The sequence below is a fragment of the Phoenix dactylifera genome, chromosome 3, assembly GCF_009389715.1.
Source record: "Phoenix dactylifera cultivar Barhee BC4 chromosome 3, palm_55x_up_171113_PBpolish2nd_filt_p, whole genome shotgun sequence".
NCBI lineage: Eukaryota > Viridiplantae > Streptophyta > Magnoliopsida > Arecales > Arecaceae > Phoenix > Phoenix dactylifera.
In genome coordinates, this window is record NC_052394.1 from 24258536 (window position 1) to 24282705 (window position 24170).

Consider the following 24170-nt stretch of genomic DNA (forward strand, 5'->3'; position numbering starts at 1 on the left):
AGCTCACCGCACATGGCTTTGGCCTGGACTTCCACCTAACTTGCCGGAGCATCCTACTAGCATTGATGAAGCCCTTTGGGACATCCGACTCGCCCATATCAAATTGATGATTCAATGAATCAGTCCTTCATCTTTTCCTTTGTTGTTTTAGATGATGGCCCATATGCAAGAATCTATATTTAGCCCCACATCAGTTATTCGTCTGAAAGATTTTGGACGAGATCCTAGGCTGCGACAAATGGTATCGAACCGGATCCAGCCTATAATTCATCTGGACTAAGAAAAATTGCAGCACCGGTCCACTAAAGCTGAACATCGGCGAATCGTGATGTTTTTTTTTTTTTTTTGGATGAGTCTTGGTTGTGGCACCGTATGGATCTGCTTTTATCTTTATCGTGCATGCTTCTGCTGCCATGAAGAGATGCTGCCTCAGTTAAGCAGAGGCTGTGGCCAGGGGACAATCCTACGAAAGAAGCAACCAAGCGCTGAAAGCTTTCACTTATCTATATTCGTTTCAAAATTCCGTTGTTTGTAGCTTGATGAATAATTAATTAATTCATTCTTTCCACCGACAATTACCTTTGAAGACCGAAAATCCCATTTTTGGTTTTCCCCCTTCTCAAGCTTTTCTGGGATTTTCGGTTTTCCTCCTTCTCAAGCTTTTCTGCTGGCACGAATGAGAGAAGCTCCCCATTCGCAACTCACCATCCAAAATCCAAAAGCTGGAAAATTAATTGTTTGCGCGACCAGTTGATTAAGTAGGAGAACAAGGAAAATAAAAGGAAAACGGTAACAACTCCATTGGATTTATCCACAAGTTATTATTGCAGCAGGTAGGTGGTTGGAACAGAAAGAGAAAAATGGGTGCGATTGCTAAAGCATGCAGAGTACTGCAAGAAATGAAATGACAAAACAGAGGCAGGCCCACCAGCATTTAGATGTAGGGTTGTGGGGAGGGAGAGAGAGAGAGAGGAAAAATTAAGGCCGGGACTCTCATCATCGTGTCAACTGCAGAGATGTTCCATCCTCAGCAGGATGATGGCATGACTCTTTGTCAGGCTTTGGATCTTAAGCGCACGGTCCGATCACGTACAGTTCGATGGTAGATTGCTGCCGGTATGGTTCCAATGAAAGGCCAAACCCAGAGAATCCACTGCAACAACCCACCATGAAGCCAGATTCAGGGCAGGCCCATCGGCAGCAACAGAATAAGATTGCCAAGATGGGATCTCTCGATGTCATGTTGCAGAACTGTTTTTTTTCTTCTTCTTCTTCTTCTTCTTCTTCTTCTTTTGCAACTTTTCAGGTAAGGAGGTTTCAGATGAGAGTGAGACCCCCCGTTATTTTTATAAATAAAAGAAGAGAGATAAAAATACAAAGGAGATAGGTTACATAGGTACAACAGTAAGGTAAATCAAGAGAACAATCTGAACAGACTCTCAATAAGCCTCGGCAGAATTTCCTACGTTCTTGGTCCCATCTTTCTTATTATGTGGTAAGCTCCTTGAATGCGCTTCCTCCAAACTTCCTTCTTTGTTTGCAAAGCAATGAGGTCGCATCCGCTGATCGCCCACATCGGCGCTCTGAAAACAGGAAAATAATAAAATGAAGGGCGGTCTGAGACCACCAATCTCCTCTCCCGTCTGCAAGCATTTATCTTTCTACGGTGCCAGCCTTCTCTCCACTTTCTCGATCCGAACTTGGGCAATCCTAGTGGCTAGAAAGCTTGCAGCTGTTCAACCTTAAACTTCTAATATTTGGATAGGGAATCTCACTATGATTCCGGACTTTGGCAGTCCACATAATGTTGCTGATTCTTTGGTTCCATGAAATGAATGCTGCATGCAAGGAAAATTAATCACCACTCCTTGAATCGAAAAAATGATGAATAGTATTTTTGAAAATGGACCAATCAGAAATACTTTATGCTATAACATAGCCAGAAATGATAATATTTGATACAAATTAATTATCGACGATTATGGTGTGAAATAAAATATAAATGACACAATTAATATTTAAATAAAAATTATTATTTTATTAAAAATCATAAAATTATTGAGGAACATATATTGTATATATTGTAACATTATGTTGCTTAAGATTTAAAGATTTACTATATAATATACCACCGACATATGAGAATTGTGGAACGCATGTTAATTGAAGCAATTTATAAAATACAAACATAAATGATCAAATAATGTTGAATACAAAAATAAAAATACGCAGACATATATAAGAAGATCAAATAAATATTATAGAAAAATAAAAATAAAAAGCAAAATAAAGAGTATAATGTTCCTCATTGAAACACATAAAATAAAAATATAAGAAAAATTGCTAATTAAAAATACAAAATATGAATCAAAAATAGGATTAAGAATAACGAAAATGCAACCAAATAAATTACCGGAATAAAATCTTAAATACAAATAAAAACAAAACATCAATTAATAAAATAGAAAACTAAAAAAAGTGCAAGAAAATTATAAATCATAATAGTCAAAAAATACTGAAAATAAAATAAATATTAAAAGTTAAAAATAAAATAAAATAAAAATATAAGTATAAATATAAATGTAAATAATATTTAATTGGATATGTTTTAATGTATAACTAATCAAATTAAAAATTAAAATTGAGTCGGTGCTCCTTTAGTGTTCTTTTTATCCATTACACCCAGACAATGGAATAGCATGGCGATTCCCATTTCCTGCCTTCCATCCCTGATTACCATTTCGATTCCTTTACCTTCATGAAAACCAAACATAGCACAAGGGGCAGTCCAAGTCTGCTATTTCTTCTAAATCTAAAATCATGCATATTGATAAGATGCATCAACGGAACAAGCCAGCAAGGAAAAATGCAGCTGAAATGTGAAGAAACCGTGATCCTAGATCCACTCAGCAAGTATGTCGCCAACCTAGGAATCAATGGCCATGAAGTATACTTCATGCAACTTAACCACCAAACCAAAATGAACACTCAAAAAAAGGGGGCTCTGTCCTATTTTAGGCTTAAGGTTTCATTTTTTTTTCTCTTTCCTCCCTCGACAGGATTTTATCTATCTATAATTTTCCGGTTGATTTCAAACCCACTGGCAATGGGATTAGGCTCGGCCAGGCTTTGTGCATGTTGCAAAAGTATGACCCAACTTGAAACTTGCCGGGGAAAAAATGGTTAATACAGTTATTGAAAATATAGCATGCATTGGTGTCATGACCAAAGGTTTCAGATTTTGCAGATATTTAAATTCATGCTCATGTACCATCTTCCAAATTCACTTAAAAACAAACAAAAGAGATTGGTTATAATCTGGGCACAGAATGCAGATGATACATACTAATTTCTGTAAGCCATTCATAGATAGCACTGGTTATATGTAGATCCTCGAAGTTTCTCATAGGGCATCTCGAGCTGCAATCCTGCAGGTGATTGCATCAGCCAGGGAAGATATTGCCAATTCCTGTGCGGATATTTTGTAGTGCTGTAAAAGATTGAAATAAAAAAAATATATATTATCACTATAGAGAAAAACAAAAGTAGGAAAAATACAGCATGTCCCAAATAAATAAATAAATAAAATTCAAACCTTTTGGATCTGTGCATGGTGAGCTCCACCTCCCAATGCTTCCAAATCAATCTCTTTCCCACATATGAGCTTCTCAATATCCTTCATCTAGCAAAGTTGAAATTCTTTCTTAGTGCAATACTGGACTATTGAAAATTCAAATGCAAATAGAGATATGATTGAACATGACATGAAAAGAATATGATGGTTAAAAAAATGGATCACATACAGAAAAATAAGCATCAATCCTCTAATTGAACTTCAACGGGTGATGAACATGTAGGCCTATCAAAGTCAGTTCCATATCCATTTTAGATCATGAGGATGTGAGTGGTGCAGGTGGCCCCAGCTTGGATCTTTGGATATCAAGGAAGGAGACGCAACAAGAAATTGAAACCATTAAAAAGCCGTGTTGCAGTATCAACAAAACATCATTGTATTGCGGTTTCAAGAATATATCACAACTAACCAAAAAGCTTCCAATGCTACTTAAACTTTAGTCTCATTTGTAATCATAGAATTCCACTCAAGTTCTAAAACCTACCATAAATTTCCTCACGACAAAATAAACATGAAGTTATATATTGAGCAATCACTCACCTTCAATGTTGAAGTATAAGCAAGAAGCACATGTGCCAGTTCATTGACATTATTCATGTATTAAAATAATTTCCAATTCGCATGTTGGTCATCTGAGAGATTTCACAAAGAAATGGACAGAGCTACGATTAATAGGTACCTCATCATGAGAAGCACCAAAACGAGCTGCAAGAATGTAGGTTGTATCATCAGAAATTCCACACCTCTTCAAGGACTCCGTTATCTAGCAAAATATCAAATTTCATACTTCACAGTAATTATTCTGCGGAATAACTGAGATGAAATGTTCAAGCTAGAATGAACTACAGCAGATCAATACATGCTTAGATCCAGAATAACTATAAACTAGTTCTGAATGAAGAGTATGCGTCGTCAGTGATTCCCTTGATTTGGCAATGAGTGCTTTATGCGCTGCTGCTAGAACAGGGAAGACATCTGGTATCTGTTCAATGAGTGATAAGAATAACATCAGGTTAAAATCCGCGCATGCTCCTTAAATGAAAGGCTGTATACAGGATCACATCTACTATGAATTAGTTACCAGAAGCTCATAACTATAACAAAAAGAAAGGAGCAGAGTATTCTATAACATAAATAAAACATGGACAGAATAATCTGAATCTAGTCTTAGTAAATATCATGGGGGTCGAAAGGCATACTAGTGATGCATTGAGAAGTGCTACTTCTGGTTGTAGCTTTCCGGCCTGCATAGAATCAAGAAGCTCCCTGAAATTTAACAAGCCATATATATTATGATCTTGTCATAACGGTCATTTAAAACTAATAAATAAATAACCCCGTTTCACCGAGCTTATTTAAGTCATTTCATCACATGTGACCGATTCTTCATGCCACTGATGTAAGACCTGGGCAAAATGATGTTGATAAAGAAACACAATAGTAACTACTTTCCAAGCCAGAGCCTCTTATAGCCATATGTGAGATCAGAGGCCCCCAACTACGACCTCACACTTCATGCAAGCCCTTGAGCTCTCATTAGCTATTTCCCACAAAAGATGCATCAGCTAAAATTTTGCCAACTTTGCGGGTGAGAGATGGAGCATAAACTATGCCACTTCTCAAAGTTTATTTGCCTTGCACATTATATATGAACTGTATTCCTCATTGCAACTCTGTGGCTGCAGGAAGAAAGAAAAACCATCGATCCACTATTTAGATAAGGAAGTTAAGCAACGAGTTGCTGTATTTCATGTTATTGTAAAGGGTAATTCTTTTTGGTTGACCTTCAGATCATAGGAAGGAGAATTTTAAATGTGCAAGCCCTTGCTCGACGACGACATTTCATATTATGCTGGCTCACCGTCCTGCTCGATCCCTATGCTTTCATTTTTGCATTTTTCCTTGATTATCTTGGTTGGCATATAATCTAGTTTCATCGAAGTCCTTGTTGTTTCTGTACATTTCTAAAGTGTATGGATAAGATTTCATTCCTTCAGCTTCACCACAATTCGTCCGATGCATGCCCTAACCAAGCCACGCTTCTCATTTTTCCATGAGACGCTGATGAAGATGCATCGTCAGTTGATGCGGACATCTCCATGTCATTTTTACATGCGTTCTCATCCTGTATCGTAACACCGCATAAATATAATTGGCGGACATGCTTATTGCACGTACCAAGAATTTACGAGATGAATCGTAACAAGCGAAGTGCTATAATCAGACCACTCCAACTTAAATTAACTTAATTTTCCAATAATTTTTTGTACGTACTGGAAGATGATCATCTTAATTTAAAAGCAGCAATAATGCGTGACGAGCATGAATCAAGAACCAGTGAAAGAAAGGTAATGCGAACCCATGATAGAGGAAATACAATAAGCAGGCATAACCATCTTATTTGGCAAAATAGTAGGGAAAATAGAGAAAAAGAGGGGAGGAAGGAAGGAAGGGGAGGAGAGGGGAGGCCGACTTGCTGTTTGTGACGTCGGTGAAGAGGGCGAGGGAGAAAGTACTCCCGTTCACCTGGAATTCCTTCATTGCTCTCCTCGCTGTCTCTCTCTCTCTCTCTCTCTCTCTCTCTCTCTGGCTTCGAGGAAGGTGGAGAGAGGAAACCTCGCTAACGATACGACCAGATTAGAGGGAATTCACGCGGTGTGTTGAGCAACGAGGAGGCGAAGCAGCCCCCGGACGGAGAAATTGGATATTAGGGCAGTAAGAGGAAGCTGGGAGTTTTGCGGGTAATTTGTTGGGGGAGATCCGCACTTGGACCTACAAAGCCCGGACCATCTATGGAAAGTCTGGCCCGAGCCCGACCGGCACGGACTCGATAAGAAGGTTTTAGCGTGGAGCTGGCCCGGCGAGCCCGGACCATTTCAAACGAAGCAAGATCTGATTATTTTTTTAGTCCGGGCCTGCCCATGAGGTTGATTGGGCTTGGAGTTACATCAACCCAGCCCATCCCAACCCAACCCAACCAATGTCCGATTTTATATAATATATATTATATATCCTAATATATCATATAATATAAAGTATAATATGAAATTATCCTTTCGTTCTCACGGCTGCCGACTTCGGCTTCGATGCCGACAATCTGAACAATGCCGACGACGACGCCCACCGCCTCCCCTCCTGACCCCCACGTCCCTCTCTCCTCTTACTCCTCCTCCTCCCCCGATCCCACCATAGCCCCCATCCCAATCCCTCGCCAACCCCTTCCCCTCCTCCGATCCAACCATAGCCCTCCTCCCCCCCTCTGACCCCTCCCATCTTGATCCCCCACCGACTTTTGCCTTTGCCTCCTCCTCTTCCAACCCCGAATCCCCGTCCCCTGCTGACCCCCTCTCCTCCTCGTCCCCTCCCTGCCATGACCCCTTCCATCCCAATCCACTGCTGCTCCACAATGACGCCCTTCTCCACCCTCGCCGGTTGAGGCCATGATTCGAGAAACAACCCATGAAGTAGTGGGCTCGGTTCAGGAAAAGAGGCCCGAACGTTGGGCCAGGCTCCAGCCTGTCTAAATGACGTGGTTTCTTGGGTGGATCCTAACCCGACCCGCCCATTTAGCAGTAACAATTACGCTATTTAATAATTATTTGTACGTTATTTTCATTTCAGGGCGTCCAGGTTGCACCTATCTATTTTATAGCTAGTCCGAGCCGGTCGTGAAATCAGTTGGGTCTCAAATTTCTGCCCCAGTGTGGCCACCCTCGCGGTTGAATAAAATTTGCCCAACTATGCTATGTACCCGGCACATCCATCAGCCTTTCCGCATAGGATGTAGGTGTTCCTTCATCTGAAGAGAGATTTATGCCCACACCTCGACAGTGATTCAATCAAATGAAAGATCGGGAACGATTAGCATCCTAGAGTATAGGTGGCTATCTGAGGTTCCACTACAGAGCTGGCCTATCTTGATCGGCCATGGCGGGCTGGAAGGAGCAGATTCCATGATCTCTTTGTTTTGGAGGAGTGGAGGTGGGGCGAGGCCCTCGTCAGGCAGATGTTTGGGGAGCAGCTTGCTAAGCGAGTTCTGTCTGTACCGATCGCTGCAGGGGAGACAATGGACATGAGGGTCTGAAGTTTGATCGGGAGGTCGATGGAGCAAGCCCGAGACTTATCTAGGATGGTTGGCAGGTCTCTCGCTCGACAACTTGTCTTCTAGGTGCTCTCACTCTGACTTCCTCAAGGTGAACTTCGGTAGTAGTGTGGGCGAGGGAAGAAGCTGCGGAGGTATGGGATTCGTCATCAGAGACCACGACGCCAGATTCGTGGTGGTAGAGGGCGGCAGATCTTCGATACGTTTGTTGTGTGCATCGAGCTTAGAGCTGCATGGAAAGGTATTACCTATGCGAGATGGGTGTTGAGTTCGGATTGCATCCTCCTCGAGGAAGACTCGACCACAGTGATCGAGTGGGTCCAGAATCGAGTTTGTGCTGCTGACGAGATACCGCTGCTCTACGACATCCGCAAATTATTGAAGGAGTACAGCTTCCACCAGGCCACGCATATTTGTAGAGAGGCAAACTGTGCACTAATTGGATTACCTTTTTTGCTACTCACCATTCTGGAGATTTTATCTAGGCGGACCATATAATTTGCAGAGTCCTTATGTAGTTTTTTGTTTTCTGATTTTGTAGGTCGTATTGACACTCGATAAATATGAGCCGTCGTTTTACTAAAAAAATAAAAGAAAAAAAAAATATAGAAAAGAAAGGATGAAAGAATAGAAGGAAAAAAGAAGAAGATGATGAGGGCTATGTAGCTGGCCAACCTCCAAGACCCGACCTCCAGCAGCCGACTTATGTAGTATTTTAGCTATATATCCTGAGATCGCCCGAGTTGTGACAAAACGAGCCAAACCTCTTTATTGAAGATCTTGGGTCAAATCATTTTTAAATTATTCGCGTTATTTTTTCAGAAAGGCTTTGTTCTCCATCATATACTTGGAGAAAGGGGAAATGCACGAGAGTCAAAGGACTGCTTGAATCCAACGTCAAGTTACACGTGTGTTGAGGGAAGCCAATTAAGCAGCAGAATGGGCTGCATGGCAGGCTTTTGGGGCCCACATTTTAAATGCACACGCTTTTGGTGTCCAGAGAACCCAACTTTTGTACTAAAACATATATTTTACTTTTCAGACTTTGCCTGATATATATGTATCAAAAAAGGAAAAAAAGAAGAAGCGGAAGCCCTCCATTATAGCCTCTCGATTGTCATGCATTGACATGAGCTACCATCCTCGTCCATAAAATTTCATGAACTAAGCCTGCAATGTAAAGTTTCTTTTTTTAAAAAAAAACCCTCATCCAATAAGGAGTTGTTTGTTTACTTGCATTTGAATAGATTGCAGTTGCAAATGCTGCAATCAAACTGTAAGCATCCAAAATAATTATAGGCTGCAATTGAACTACAAAAAATTAAAATTTTGCAATTACATTCGTAAATAAGATGGGCCACAATTCCAATTGCAACATTTGCAGCATTGGCAAGCAAATCATCCCATCACCCCTCAGCAACTAATAAAATTTAATATTATATAATTTTACTATATTAATATGTATCAATTATTTATATAAGTATATTACAAATATATAAATAAGTTATTACAATAATATATACTTATTATTACATCAAATAGATTGGAATGTTATATTATCATGATATTTATTCTTATAATTTATAATAATTATTAAGTATTATTCTAATTTATACTATACTTTTAATTGTTATTATTATATCATAATGGTTCTTATAATAATATCCATATTGTAAAAATAATCATATTATTATATTATAATAACTATTATGTGATACTTATTAGTTATTGTAATAGTACATATTATGAATATTTATTTACAATTATGATATGTATCTGATTTTTGTTATCGAATTATTTTAAAGTGATACAATTTTTATAGTAACATTGTTATAATAATCTAGCAATAATTTGATACTCTTTTGTACTAAAATTATAAAATGATATGATAGCTATCGTACCATTAAAGAAAAAAAAAAAAAGGGTATGTTGCTATAAAAGTTACCATTAAGATGGTATATATATCATTATTGTTATTGCATCACAATAAAATTATTATGTATAATAGTATAGCCACAGCAATAGCCATAACTAGGATTATCACTAAACTTTAATTAAAAAATAATGCAAGAGCACGCTAGCAAAACCTAAATAATATACATGTCAACAACTTCATGTCGTTTTCATAAGTCAGCAATATATGTTTTCAATTGACATCTCAACTAATCGGCGGATTGTTTAGCTACCTACGCCGGGTCTCGTCATACGTAACAACAGAATAATGTTCAAGCCCTGGGCTCCCAGGTGTTAGGTGGGAAACCTAAGGGAGAGTTGTGTTGGTTCAGCTGACCGCGATGGAAGAGGGGAAGAGAGGGAAATGTGTTAGCTTTTAATACGACCGTTGACAAATAGCAATTCGAGCCGTCTCACCCGGCCAGCCGACTTCCCTTTAATTTAAATTTAAAAATTACGTAACAATCTATATCAGTCTATATTAATTTTTTTATCAATTCAGTATGATTTTTTTATTAGTATAATCATATATTGGTCAATATTATTTTTTTTGTTAGCATGATCTTGTTAGAGTAATTTTTGGGATCACATAATAACTTGTATTAACGAGTATTATTTTTCTTTATTAGCATTATCTTATATTAACCTATATTATTTTTCTTATATGGAGTCTATACACGAGTATATATAACCCCTAAGATGTACCAAATAGAATGGAATAGGAAAATAAAATCACTTTTTTCTCTCTTTTTCTCTTATTTTTCTCTTCTTCTACAAATATTTTAACATGGTATCAAAGCTACCGTCACCTATTATGTTGCCAGCATCTCTTCTGTCTTTATTATGGCCATCGTTGCCATGTCTAGAAGTTTGGAAGACCTCCATTCTGATCTATCGATCTCTGTTTCTGGATGAATCAACACCCGAAGATACTCTATTTTTCGGTGATCTACAAATTCTCTATTTCTGGTAGATTAATACCCGAAGATCCTTTGTTTTTTAATGGATCTGCAGCTCCTCTCCACTATTTTTTTTTCAACTTCAGATCTTCGGCCATCTCTTCTCATCATGGCTCGGTCCCTTTTTCTCCATTTTCAGTGTCATTTGTTGCTTTTGGCTTATTCACCATCTAGTTTGAAATCTCTTGCTCCTTTTCCATGGTGTCTCCGTCTGCAAAAATCATCGACCTTTGGTTGCTTTCTCTCTGAGCTCTGTCCTCGCTACAACTGTTATTTTTAAAGCGTCTTTTTGCTGCCACATCATCGGACAAGTCAATCAACCAATACTACTCTTCCATGGTGCCTTTATCTACGAGGATCGTTGACTTTCAGTCGTCTTCTCTCTGAGCTCTTTTCTCGTTGCAACCGTTATCTTTTATGTGTCTTCTTACTGCTACATTCTCAAACAAGTCAATCAACCACATCGACAAACATTTCAGTTTGTCACATTAGTTCGACACATTAGTTTGTCATATTGGCTTCTGAGTTATTATGTCAACTCCTAATCTGCTACATTAGCTTTTGAGCTCTTATAACAGCTCGTATTCTGTCATACCTGCTCTTGATCTACCACCACGTCAGCCTTTGAGCTGCTATTTCCGCTTCCAGTCTAATACATTAGTTTTCAGGTATATTCGTGATTTAGTTTTCAAACTCAAATTGGCACTTATAGTACCATCTTGAGTTTGAAAGAAAATATTAATATAATTTTAAGAATTAAGTAACAATCCGTATCAGCCCATATTATTATTTTTATTAATCAGTATGATTTTTTCTTTATTAGTATGATCTTGTATCATTGTCACATTAGTCAGACACATCAGTCTGTCATATCGGCTTCTAAGTTATTATGTCAATTCCTAATCTGCTACATTAGCTTTTGAGCTTTTATAACAGCTTGTATTCTATCATATCTGCTCTTGATCTACGACCACATCAGCCTCTAAGCTGCTATTTCAGCTTCCAGTCTAATACGTCAGTTTTCAGGTACATTCGTGATTTAGTTTTCAAACTCAAATTGGCATTAATAGTACCATCTTGAGTTTGAAAGAAAATGTTAACATAATTTTAAAAATTAAGTAACACTGTATATCAGCCCATATTATTTTTTTATTAATCAGTATGATTTTTTCTTTGTTAGTATGATCTTGTATCGGTCGGTATTATTTTTTTTATCAGTATGATCTCGTTAGAGATGGCATAATAATTTAAATTAATATTCTTTTATTAGCATAATTTTATATCAACTTATATTATTTATTTATTTATTTATTTAATAGTCAACCATCCGTTTCATCAGCGAGAAAGAAAGAATTCAGAAACCGGGGGCATCCAAACTTTTCAAAAGCGATGAGAGAAGGATGCACACGTAAGTGGTTGCTTTCATTTCGTACAGGATCAGCCAGCCGGCTCCACCTCTCAAATTCTTCCCGTCCGCTTGCAAGAAGCATCCGCAACCATGATGCAAGAACGGGGAAACGATCATCGCTATCCAACGAACTGGAGCTTAGGCCGGATTACTTCAGCCCGACCCATGCAATCCAAACCCAAGAAAATTGGCAAGGATCAAAGCGGGTGGATCGGGGTTAGGCGTTTTTTTTTTGTGTGCGTGTTTTTTTTCCCCTGCTCTTGGTTTGTCCTAATCCAGGCACCCCATCTTCTTCCCTTCTTTCGCGTCTCTCTCTCTCTCTCTCTCTCTCTCACCTCCGCCCCGAAACGAGAGAGAGAGACAGAGACAGAGAGAGATTCTTCGGCACGAGGCAGCATCACCACATACGGGAATCACATTGCCTCCGCCCCGCCTTTGGCTTTGTTACCCCGCCGCTGCGACCGCGTGTTTCCGAGCGGGGGGTAGAAGAGGGGAATAGAGGAAGGGAGAGGCGCATGGAATGATGCCGAGTTCTGCTGCTGCGACGATGAGAGGGAGCGCCCTCCCCCTCTCCTCCGGCCGGAGGATCCCGCTCAAATTCCGTCACCTCTCCATCTCGGCTGTCGGATCCGTCGAGATCAGGCTGCTCCTCTGCTGCTGCGTCGCCCTCGCGTTCCTCCTCCTCGCCTTCGGCTACCGCCACCGTCCCTCCCATCCTCCATCCTTGCCCCCTCCCGGGTACTGCACCGCTTCTCTTGGCTGCCCTCTCTTTTTTTTCCCCTTTCTTTTCTTCAAAAAATCGAAAATTCATTTCAAAACAAACAGACTTGTATGGTCTTTCATCGAGGGAACCTCACGTTCTCTTCTTGTCTCGAATGTAACCAAAGGATCTTAGATCTCCTCTCTCACAAAATGTTGTCGTGGCCTATCGAGGACGACGCTATCTTGTCTATTTCTTGTCGCTGGTTGTTTCTCTTTGTTTCTTTCTTCGTCTTCCATGGCTTTGTTGCTTCATTTGAACCCGTGCTCTTATTTTTCATATTTTTTCTGTGGCCGTCTCTGTTTTTCGAATCTGGTCAGCTCCACATATCACCTGCGAGGGATGGATCTTGTCATGTCTACTCAATAGTCCTTTTTTCCCTTGCTTTTTCCTGCTGCATCTTTCCCCACCCCCCCGCCCCCTATTTTTTTTGTTTCCTTTCTCCAGCATATTTTCCGCCATAGATTTGCTGCTTTTAGTCGCTTCGTTTATGTGGCTCTAATATTCTCTGTTTTATTCTTTATTTCCCCAAGTAATTGAATTAAGGCGCCCTAATCATGGTTATGGTATGGTACCCTTTATGAATTAGAGCTACTTTGCGCGCGATCAAAAAATTGATTTAGTTTGCAGCTTGGGGCATGTTATTTGTGGTACAAACTAAAATTAAAGCAGGGGGAAGATTAGGAACAACTCGGTCATCATAACTATCGCTGTCTTTGTCATCATGCTTACTAGTTTTTTTTTTTTTTGAGTCCTTTCAGTTTGATACTAATCGGTTCTTTTATTCACACACAACTTCGGTAAATCGTCAATGAAAAGAAAGGTACATAGAGCCCTAGAGCGAATTTCTGCATTTGAGATACAATAAATGGTAAGAATCCATTTGGCACAACCTGAAGCTGAGCTGAACATTACTATCCTGAATATTTCCAGTAACATGTCCAATCTGCAGCTCTCTCCTTGAAGCTAAGAAAGACATCGCTTGAATACCATATGTAGAGATTTTTATTTTTGTTTTTTTACACTTTGTTGTTCGGCATCCATGCTTTTCAAGACATATTGTTCATGAGCATGACCATAAACGGGGCAAATGTTTTATTTGTGGAACCAAACAATATGGAGGAACTATAAAAACGGTCCAGTATACGGGGCTCCTACCATCGTAGGGTTTGGAAAGGGTTAGATATACGTAGCCTTCGCTTGCATGCAAAGATGCTATTTCCGTATTTCAAACCTGTGACACACAGGTTAAAGTGAAACAACCAAACATAATGGAGGAACTATATGATCTTTACTCATTACGCTTAATAACCTTCATAAGGCTGTGATATGCAAAAGCTGCATCTACTATTGAGTGCTGCACAAATGTACAAGGAAGCTTTGCAGATCCACCGGTGTTATGGTGTAGAGATGCATCAAATGGTTCTGATATTAGAGAAGACCACTGAGGCTTGTCAAGCTGAATTTCCAGGCATTGCAAGCTGTATTAGAAAAGACCACAAACTGGAATGTTAGTTATTCGGTCCAGTTTTCCTTTCCGATTATATACATATATCTATGTGTGTGTGTGTGATATATATACACACATAAATATATGTATATATACACACACATACACACATAAATACACACACACACACATAAATATGTATGTGTGTATGTACCATTTACAAGTTACATTGAAAGGAATTACTAATCTAGCAAATCCTCAGTTAGTTACCTATAAATTTGCTGGCAAAAGGAGAGAGAGCAAGGAGGAGGGGGGGGGGGGGGGGGGGGGGGGCACTAATCATTTGGAGTTCTTCTGATATTGAAACTATCTAATTCCAGTCATTCTTCTTGTCCATTACCTTTTTTGCTGCATCCTTTGCAGCACTCTCTGAAGCTGTTACATAGATGTCAAATCTGCAGCCCATTCTCAAGAAGGATATTTGGTGAATCCTGCATCAATTTTTCTGTAGGTTCTTTTAGAGACTTTTTATTTCCTTCCTTTTATATTCTTAATCATATCCTTGTGAAGGGATTGTGCAATTAATTTATGCCTACTTGAAAGAGTCAAAGCAATGATTCCAGTTATGGGCTTAATTTTATGTTATTTAGGAGAATTTGTTTGTTTTGTATATAGGTTGGTGAGTGGTGACAAGCAATTTCAAGTGTCAGCTCTAAAACTTCATACTTGTCCCAGATATGGTCCATATGGATAACTTTTCTTGTAGAATCCTTAACCCAAATTTTATGCCCATTCTCAACATTCTTTTTTTTATTATAACGATCTCTCACTGATTATGCAACATTTAATGTGAAAAAACTTAACATTGCAATGTGAATTTGAACATCTGGATGACAACATTTTGAATCATCACTTTTAGGACTGGAAATTCAATAACTGTTTACACTGATTTGGTTAAGCTGTCTTGAAAAATCTTAGTCTGTATTTGCCCCAAAACATGCTTCTTATGTAAATGCTATAATCCTTTGTTCTGTACAGGAAAGGTTACACTATATTGATTAACACATGGAAGAGAAATGACCTGCTGAAGCAATCCGTTGTTCATTATGCTTCCTGTAGTGGAGTTAATTCCATTCACGTTGTGTGGAGTGAACCTGATCCACCATCAGATTTGTTACATGATTTTTTGAGGCAAGCTACACGGATGAACTCTAAAGATGGCAAATATATTGAAGTAACATTTGATTTGAATCAAGAAGATAGTCTGAACAACAGGTTCAAGGAAATCAAGGGTTTGAGAACTGATGCTATCTTTTCAATAGATGATGATGTGATATTTTCCTGTTCAGCTGTAGAATTAGCTTTCAGTGTCTGGCAAAGTGCCCCAATGACAATGGTGGGATTTGTACCTCGCATGCATTGGCTGGATAAGTCGGTATGCCCTTGCCGATTCATATTTTGAACTTAAATTCTTATCCTTTCATATTTTTGTCATAGACTAAATTTTGGGACAAAATCTCCTACTTCCAATCTTCATTCACATTTTATTTACATTCCATTTATTCAGATTATTTGCTTTCTCTATAATGTGCATCTAAATTTGTGGAAGAAATTCTCTAAAATGTACACCAAGCATTTTCCCAAACCCCCCCCCCCGGGGCTTGGGAAGAAAATTTATTACTTTTTCCTTTTTGTCTTACAACTTCTGTTTAGAACTTCTTGGTGAAGAATACAGTGTACTTTTTTTTCAGAGAGGCAGTGTGGAACAGTATAGGTATGGGGGCTGGTGGTCAGTCTGGTGGATGGGTACCTACAGCATGGTTCTCTCCAAGGCAGCCTTCTTCCACAAGAAGTATCTTGATTTGTACACAAACCATATGCCTGTGGCTATAAGAGATTATGTAACCAAAAACAGGTCTGTATGGAAATTATTGTTACTTCTTAGGTTTTGATAGAGTGATTTGTATTCTTTAATTCCTTTAATTAATGATGCTTCATTTATTTATTTATTTATTTATTTATTTTTTTTTTTTTTTTTTGGGGGGGGGGTGTTCATTTATATTGCAGGAACTGTGAAGATATTGCAATGTCTTTGCTTGTTGCAAATGTAACTGGTGCTCCTCCCATATGGGTAAAAGGTGAGGAAGCAATTTGTTGGAGAATTCTGTCACCATTTATCCTCTTTCTTTGTTTTGAGATGAAACTGCACTTTGGTTTGATCATAGGATGATACTGAGGAGTACTATTATTGTTGCATGCTCACTGTTGTTTAAAGAAGAAAAACTTGGACAGTAGCTAGCCTCTATAAGTTTTATATATTTGATGCATGACCTTCTCTTGATTTATTGCATTATATGTCTTGATGTATACAAATCGACATGTATGTGTTGGGCTTCTTATATAGAGTGCAACTAGTGGACAATGCACTTCTGATTGATAGGCAACAAGGAGTAAATTCCAGTATTTGGAAGAATGAATTGCATTTTCAGAGTTCTAAAATTAGTCAAATGATTTTAAGAAATAATAAAATGCAGCTACAATAAAATTAACAATCAATCATGCTTTTGTCTCTTGATGGTTCCTGCCAAGTTAATATTTGAACATACCCTAGAATCACCATTTATTTATTTACCAGCCTATGTATTTTATGACTTTTCATCAATTCTAGTCAAGATGAGTTTAGATCTCCTATGAAAGAAAACAAGGGACAGGAGCAAAGCTAAGATATGACAGGAATGAGTTTATTTCGCAATAAACATTTGCAAATTATGTAGTTTTATATGAGTATAGACGTCTTTCTAAGTTAACTAAAAGAGATTCAGCTGGTTCAATTGGAGAGGAATTAATAGCAGTGGAGGATGACCTTCATCTATAATAGTCAAAGCATGCAAGACATCATCTTCCTAATTGCATCCATCTTCTGTATTCTCATAGGCACATATGCCTATTAGCATATTCAGATCTAAAATCAAAAACATCCTCATTTAGTTTTAGATCCCATATTAGCTGTTATGTTTGGATTCAAGTCTAGACTTTCAATCCTTATCAGAATTGGAGTCATATTTTGTGCAAGTTTGTACTGTTACCTGCATGTGTCAACTGATAAAAATAATTGGGCTTCAATCCTTGTTGAAGCTCATGTGGGACATAGGAACTGCAACCACAAGTCTTAGCCAGTTTGATGGCCCAATTGTTTTCATAAAAATGAATGTATTTGTGCTACCCATCATATGTAATAATTTCATTTTATCTTAATTTTTTTCTCCTTATCATCGATTTGATTCTCTTGTATTTTCTTTTCCTTGATTGTTATTCCTAAATTCCTAATAACTCAACTTCGTAGGTTGGCGACAAGCCACTGTAGAAACGATGTTAATTTTAATTTATATGACGCATGAAAATTGGTTTTCCTTAGGAAGGAGGGTGGTTGAATGTATGTAAGTTCATATACTACTGAAATTAAATACTAGAACAGTTGCTGAAGGAACTTTTTTTTGTTTGGCCTAAACCTGACATATCCCCACTAAGACCCTATCAGTTCCTGTAGGTTAATTATAAATATTAAGGGTTAAAATTCTTGAAGCTTGTGTCCTCAAGAGATAGCACATTATATGCTTTAGTTTATTTCTGTTGCCTCTGTTGCCTATATGCTAGCTTAATATCAATATTGCCATATGGTATGGAAATTTTTTATGAAAAAATGGGCCAACCTCATTTTTCTGTTATTTTTTTAAAAAAAATACAGTCAGACAGTTGTTACATGCTGGTTATTCAGTTTTTTTGTTTGTAATTGTGCCTGGTCATGTAATTTTAGACTTGTGTGTAGATAATGTGATGGCAAGGTTATTGGAATACCAGTGATTCATCTCAAACAAAACTTACATGTGAAGGTTTGGATAAAATTTATTATTTTCTGGGATTAAATCATACAATCTAGTAGAAGAATGCAACAGATTATTACCTGTAGACCTGAATGTTATGTCCAAAGCTTTTATCTGATATAAGCATATTCACAAAATGCTTGTGAGATATAGTGCTGAGGCTATTATCCTATTACTCATGATCATGTGAATGTTAAAGCACAGTTGGTTGAAAACTCTCGTTGAACATGAATTTTCAAGTATGAGTAAGAAGGAGGTGTATGTTGATATTCTGCATCATGCGGAGTGGACAGAAACCTGTCCTATTGGACCAGATGCATAATGGTTGATAGTCATTTCAAAAAGATTGAGAAAGTTGCAGATAAGGAACTGTTTACCCATATCCTGGTTACTGGTGCAGTTCATACATGTCTCATCCAGGACATGGAATGAAATCACCCTATTAATAATGTACTCCAAGCTGGAGAAGTAAGATATTTTGCTTTGACTTCAGGAGAGATGTTTCAGATTATGCAGTCAGGTTTACGGATCCTCTAACAATGGGACAGATCAACAAATTGGCAAAGTTCTAATGTTTGGAAGCTTTACATTATTAGGGCCTTCTTTGTTGTACTTTGTGTAAACTGGTTCTCACCTGTTACCTTTATTTGAAGGGATATTTTTAGTATCCTCTCCTTTGAATAATTCTATTAGTGTTACTCATATTCTTCTGTCCTCTCTGTTTTATTCGTTATCTCTCTTCTTTCATCCAGAAAAATGTCATGTTTTTTGTTGCACATGTTGTGAAGTTAATGCATGGGCATTATATATGTAAAGAAATTATCTTACAGTTCTCGTGCTGGAAGGTTGACACAATATAATAATATATACTGTCATCCATAGCTTCATGATTGCAATTAAATTACTATATGGAGGTGTTTGAGAATGTCAACTGATTGTGTTTTAATGCAGGCAGGGTATTCGAGATTGGATCAACTGGCATCAGTAATTTAGGAGGTCATAGCCAAAGGAGATCACAGTGCCTCAATGTGTTTGCTGCAATTTATGATCATATGCCTTTGGTAGCAACCAATACGAAGGTCATAGACAGCAGGCATAGTTGGTTTTGGTGATCATTGTGGGTTTGTAATGGTCTGTCAGCTTTTTTTTTTTTTTCTTTTATTTTTACATTCCTGTTAATTCATTTAGATCATTGTAATCTTTATCTGTATCATATCAAGGCGATCGATATTAAATCCATGTGATGTGCATTTACGACCGTTCTAATTTTGTATTGAGTTGAAAATCTTGTGTATTCACACTTGCACTGTGGATGGTTTGCCTACGAGGACAGAGGGTGTTGGCTATAAGCTGGAAAGTAACTAAATGTTAATTTGCGAACAAGTGAAATTACTAAATGTATTAATAGAAAATGTTTTACCCTGTAGTTTTTCTTGTGCATAATGGGATGTTGGTTCGGTTAAAATATTACATGCATTCCTTTTGATGATATATTACATGCATTCTGAAACAACAGTGTTTGATCTGCAATTTGTCTACATCAGAATCCTGGGGAGAAGATTCTTTCTTTCGGTGTTTTTTTCTTTCATGTTCTCCTCGTTCCTTCCAATGATGAATAAACAAGACTATGGCTCGAAAATTAGGGCTGCAGCAAGGCCCTTTGCGCCGAGACTCCAAACCGAATGATAAGTTGGACCGATGCAAGTAAGAACTACTATTTTCTGCGCAAACTTTTTAATTTTTTTGTGCTCCTTTGTTAAGGTTGACTGCGGTTTACTGCAGCATTCATTTATTCGGTATTTCGGCTCATCATGTGCTTATGCGAAGACCACCAAAGGGAATCAGCCCTCTAACATAACTCACCAACCAAACATTTCATAAGTGGAGCAAAATCAGCTTGATCAAACAAGAAGCAAAAGTAAATCACAGCATAAGATAATTGGTCAATTCGAGGTGGGAGTTGTGCCATTGCAGTATTTGCGATGAAAAATCCTAAAACAAGGATGGTCGATATAGGTTGGATTGGATGTTTCGACCTCCATTTGAAGACTTTCACGAGTAAAAGCAATATTCAACATGTTGATTCACAATTTTAGGAGCCGCGGCTAGTATTTACCTACTCTTGTAATCCTACAACAGTGATCCCTGGCGTGCGCCGACCTCCGGCTGCTACCAGCCTGCCAGAAGAATCTCTGATCACGAATCCAACACCACCGGATACACCATCCATAGACATACTACCATCGAAGTTTACTTTGAGATGACCAAGGGGTGGGGGCACCCAAAAAACATGGGCAAACCTGGGCGCTACAACAGCGGAAAGAGTGCCCTAGATGTCCCTCGCCATCTCAGTAGAGAACAACGTGGTAACTGCAGTAGGCTCCCTAGCATGCACTACAGCTTTATCCACCACCATCCTCGGCGACAACCTCCTACCTTCAAATATGTCGGCATTCCTGTCCAACCAAATATGATAGGCCAGGTATGCCCTGAGAATCCTCCCTCCCAAAATTTGGGGCTCCGTATAGAAACTCTCAACAAATGGATCAAATTCTATGTCGACTCTATCACCTGGGGTAAGGGTGCAGGTGAACTACTCTAAATCTCCCTCGCTCTAGGGCACTGTAGAAGGGCATGATCGATGGTCTCCTCAATCTCCGTGTACACCTGACAAAACTGGGTAACCCAAACTCCTCGCCGAGCTAGCACGCTTCTGGTTGATAGACACCCCCATGCCACCTTCCAGATAAAAAGCGCCACTCGCGGATGAACCCGCATCCTCCAGATCCATCCTCCCTCAATCTGTCGGGCTGGCTCCCTACTGCACAAAGCATGAAGATCCCTAGCTCTTACCTGCGTCCGGCCTGATGGCATCCATACTAACCTGTCAGGCTCTTCCTGGGCTGGTACCGGAAGAGCCAGAACTAACTCTGCCAACTGCTCTCCAAGAACCTTCCGAATCAGCTCAGCCCTTCACTGACCCCTAATAGGGTCCAGCAAATCACCAACTCTATATCCACTCAACCTCGCCGAATCCACCATGGTCGGCAAACAACTGATCGGCAACTCAGTCACCCAGCTGTCCTCCAAAACATCAATAGATCGTTCGTCCCCAGTGGCTCATCTAATCTCCGGAAGCACCAACATGGCTCTGACACACATCTCCCTCCAGATCGGTGAATGGTGACTGCCAGCCCGTGTCCCAGGCAGCAAAGGACCATACTTGGCTCTCATCAGCGAGGACTACATAATGTCGGGCTTTAGCATGAATCTGGCTACGTGCCGTGCCGCTAGAGCATCCCGTCTCACCACCAAAGACTGCAACCCCAAACCTCCCAATCTAGTCGGCTGACACACAACCTTCCATGCCAATAAGTGAATACCGCCTCTACCACTACTCTCCCAGATGAGATTTCTAAAGAGCTGCTCAAGAGTCCTCAGAAATGCCACTGGAATGAAAGAGTTTGAGAGAAAATAAGTGGGGATCAAAAAGAGAACTGACCGAACCAAAATGATCCTTTCCCATCGCTCGCTCACTCTCCTCTCGCACCAAGGCAGGCGGGCACTAGCATGGCATGGCACGGCACGCGTGGATCCCGACAGCATATGCAATCCACCACTGGATTCGGCCCCATCTGCTGGGGCTCACCTACTTGCTGGCCTCGGCTCCTCCTTCACTCCCCTTCCCCTGCCTCACCTATAGTTCGATCTGATGACCCGGTGGGATAGATGTTTCCGGAGAAACGTGCCGTGATACCCGTTCCATTAATTCCACGTCCACGGCGGGCGAAGCATACGCGTTCCGGTGCGCATATTCGGCAGTAATAATTCGAGAGAGACGACAGGTTACGGCGAAGGAAAAGGTGTGTTGAAGAGATGGACACAGAGAGGGAGAGAGAGGAGGGCGATCAAGGCAGCTGGGTATGCGAGAGGGAGTCTTTTGGCGCTTGCAAAGGTGTCGCTCTCTAGGGTGCGAGCGTGAGATCTCGTGGAGCACCACGGCCACGTCTTTTCTCCCTCCAAACCCAACGCCTCTGGGCCCCTGGTGCGTGGTGTCCGTCCGCACCTAATGGAGTTCGCCTCCGTTTTGGAATTTTACGTGCCCGTGCTGCCAGCCTCGCTTCTCCCCTGCTCCAGCGATCCGGAGCGCAGGAAAGAGTTACTGCGAGTGGGTAGAAGTATTTGGTGATCGCGGACTCGGGCGGACTCGCTCCTGCAATTGAACACGACATATACAATCCAATCCGGTGCCATCCTTGATAATTTGAACAGCCCTTTTAATATACGGGCATTAATAGTATTACGTCCATTTTGAGCAATGCTTCTTGTTAAGCAATGTCAAGAGACCATGCGTATAAGTTTGTTTTTGAAAGTAAGGAGAAAAATATAAAAGAAAAGAAATCAATTCCTGAAACAGAATATTATTTAACATTGATGATCTTATTCTTTTTTCTTTTTCCGAAGAGAAACATTAGCAATCTAACAAAATCCTGATAATTACGGACATCCTTTCTTTTCATACTTGGCCCTGCTCCACCGGCTGAACCATCCAAGACTTTCTTAAAAGGATTTTCGTGGTCCTCTATTACACACTTAACTAGCACATTTTTCCCAAGTAACTTTTTTAAGAAATACAGTGAAATGAAAAACTTCTGTTTACCTTTCCGGCTTACATGGTCGTTCCTAGAATTATGTGACAATAGGAACAGTAATGTTTATAATCAAATTACATGTTTTTAGATTTACAGAATATTATAACCTCAATATGGAATTGGAAAAGGTATGCTGATTTTTTTTTTTTGTTTTTCTCAAAATTAAAATTAATTACTAATAAAAAAACAAGGGAGAAATGACATATAGGTCTCACAGACATTTCAAGTAATGTCGATGCCGGGAGGTGTTTCGCTTTCATCTTTTAAATCATCTTTTTCTCTTCAGCAGCTTGTGGGATATTAAATCTTTTGACTTAATCTCAGGCGTCCTCTAGGTTTCGCTTGAACTAATATGAATAGTCAGAAAGAAGTATAATGGACACAAGTCGATGTCACTAGGTCGACTGATGGACACAAGCGCAAGTTGGCATCTTTTCACATCACCATCAGTAATTGGGGCCGTCCATTCTTTACCTCTCATGGATACTTCTCTTACAATTCTAGTCCGTATTATTGCATTCAATCTAGTGTAATATCACAGTCTCTCAACATTACTTCTTCTTGGACATGATATTTTAGAAAACCTTACTGCGATTATCATGAGATGAGAAACAAAGGATGCCAGTTGACCATTACACCTCTCTCTCTCTCTCTCTCTCTCTCTCTCTCTCTCTCTCTCTCTCTCTCTCTCTCTATATATATATATATATATATATATATATATATATATATATATGCACTTATGTACACATACTGGTACATACATGTGCACATTCTACGTACAGCTTATTTGTAATTAGGCTATCTATTTATACATATGAGAAATTTAAGTTGTTGTCACTGAAACTCAATCCAACCCCGGCACCTAGTTGGTGGTAGTTATCAGAGATCCCAACTCATCTACCATCCGAATCAGAGAGATTAGATAAGATTGTTGCACACCCTCGTGATGCTACGGTGGAGTTGGATAGTGAAGTAACGACTTCAAGTGGCACTCCAATGCCGGCTCCAACCTAAAATAGCAAAAATAAAAAAGTCCATCCATCAAAGCATCCCAGCAAAATCTTCTGATGCCTAAGTGGGACGCAACTCTCAGAGAACAGAAGGAGGCCTGAGAAAGGTAGAAAGGCAGTCCAAAAGAATCAAAAGAAAACTTCTTTGAAAGGCTTTAAAAACACAATATATAGGCAAGAGTTAGAATCTGCTCGTGAGTGGTTCGGGGTTATATAATAAAGCCGTAGCATCCATGTGGTCAAGACTAGCCAAAATGAGCAAGCCTACTTACCATCCCAACCCAATCTTAAGTACAAACCTTTTGTTTTAATTAGTGGTGTCTTAACATATTTGATGACAATGCATATAATATAATCT

The 24170-nt window shown here is 39.3% G+C and overlaps 2 protein-coding genes across 5 annotated transcripts; one reads left to right on the plus strand and one right to left on the minus strand.

Annotated features, from left to right (window-relative positions):
* Positions 1-805: 805 nt before the first annotated feature.
* LOC103704042 (EKC/KEOPS complex subunit TPRKB-like) lies at positions 806-23460 on the minus strand. Of its 4 annotated transcripts, none has more exons than XR_003385031.2 (7): positions 6108-6367; positions 4834-4900; positions 4494-4616; positions 4314-4397; positions 3596-3682; positions 3347-3490; positions 806-1583 (listed from the first exon to the last, which is right to left on the minus strand). XR_003385031.2 is itself a non-coding variant. In XM_039125119.1 (7 exons), exons 2-7 carry the CDS (start codon positions 6173-6175, stop codon positions 3404-3406), a joined length of 516 nt encoding a protein of 171 aa, XP_038981047.1. In that variant the 5' UTR covers positions 6176-6220; positions 23438-23460; the 3' UTR covers positions 3220-3403. The 4 variants fall into 4 exon arrangements, 2 of the variants coding, with proteins under 2 accessions (XP_038981047.1, XP_008785399.1); XR_001879270.3 differs by having other exon boundaries at positions 806-1838; XM_039125119.1 differs by lacking the exon at positions 806-1583 and adding an exon at positions 23438-23460 and having other exon boundaries at positions 3220-3490; positions 6108-6220.
* On the plus strand, positions 12150-19573 carry LOC103704044 (glycosyltransferase family 64 protein C4-like). Its single transcript, XM_008787178.4, has 5 exons — positions 12150-12794; positions 15305-15701; positions 16018-16181; positions 16334-16404; positions 19099-19573. Exons 1-5 carry the CDS (start codon positions 12577-12579, stop codon positions 19257-19259), a joined length of 1011 nt encoding a protein of 336 aa, XP_008785400.1. The 5' UTR covers positions 12150-12576; the 3' UTR covers positions 19260-19573.
* Positions 23461-24170: the final 710 nt, after the last annotated feature.

Coding starts and splice junctions, on each gene's coding strand:
- LOC103704044 (XM_008787178.4), top strand. CDS start 12,577: ATGATGCCGAGTTCTGCTGCTGCGACGATGAGAGGGAGCGCCCTCCCC. Junction 12,795..15,304: donor CCATCCTTGCCCCCTCCCGG/GTACTGCACCGC, acceptor TGTTCTGTACAG/GAAAGGTTACACTATATTGA. Junction 16,182..16,333: donor GATTATGTAACCAAAAACAG/GTCTGTATGGAA, acceptor TTTATATTGCAG/GAACTGTGAAGATATTGCAA.
- LOC103704042 (XM_039125119.1), bottom strand. CDS start 6,175: ATGAAGGAATTCCAGGTGAACGGGAGTACTTTCTCCCTCGCCCTCTTC. Junction 4,398..4,493: donor GTTATTCTGGATCTAAGCAT/GTATTGATCTGC, acceptor ATATTTTGCTAG/ATAACGGAGTCCTTGAAGAG. Junction 3,491..3,595: donor ACCATGCACAGATCCAAAAG/GTTTGAATTTTA, acceptor AATCTTTTACAG/CACTACAAAATATCCGCACA.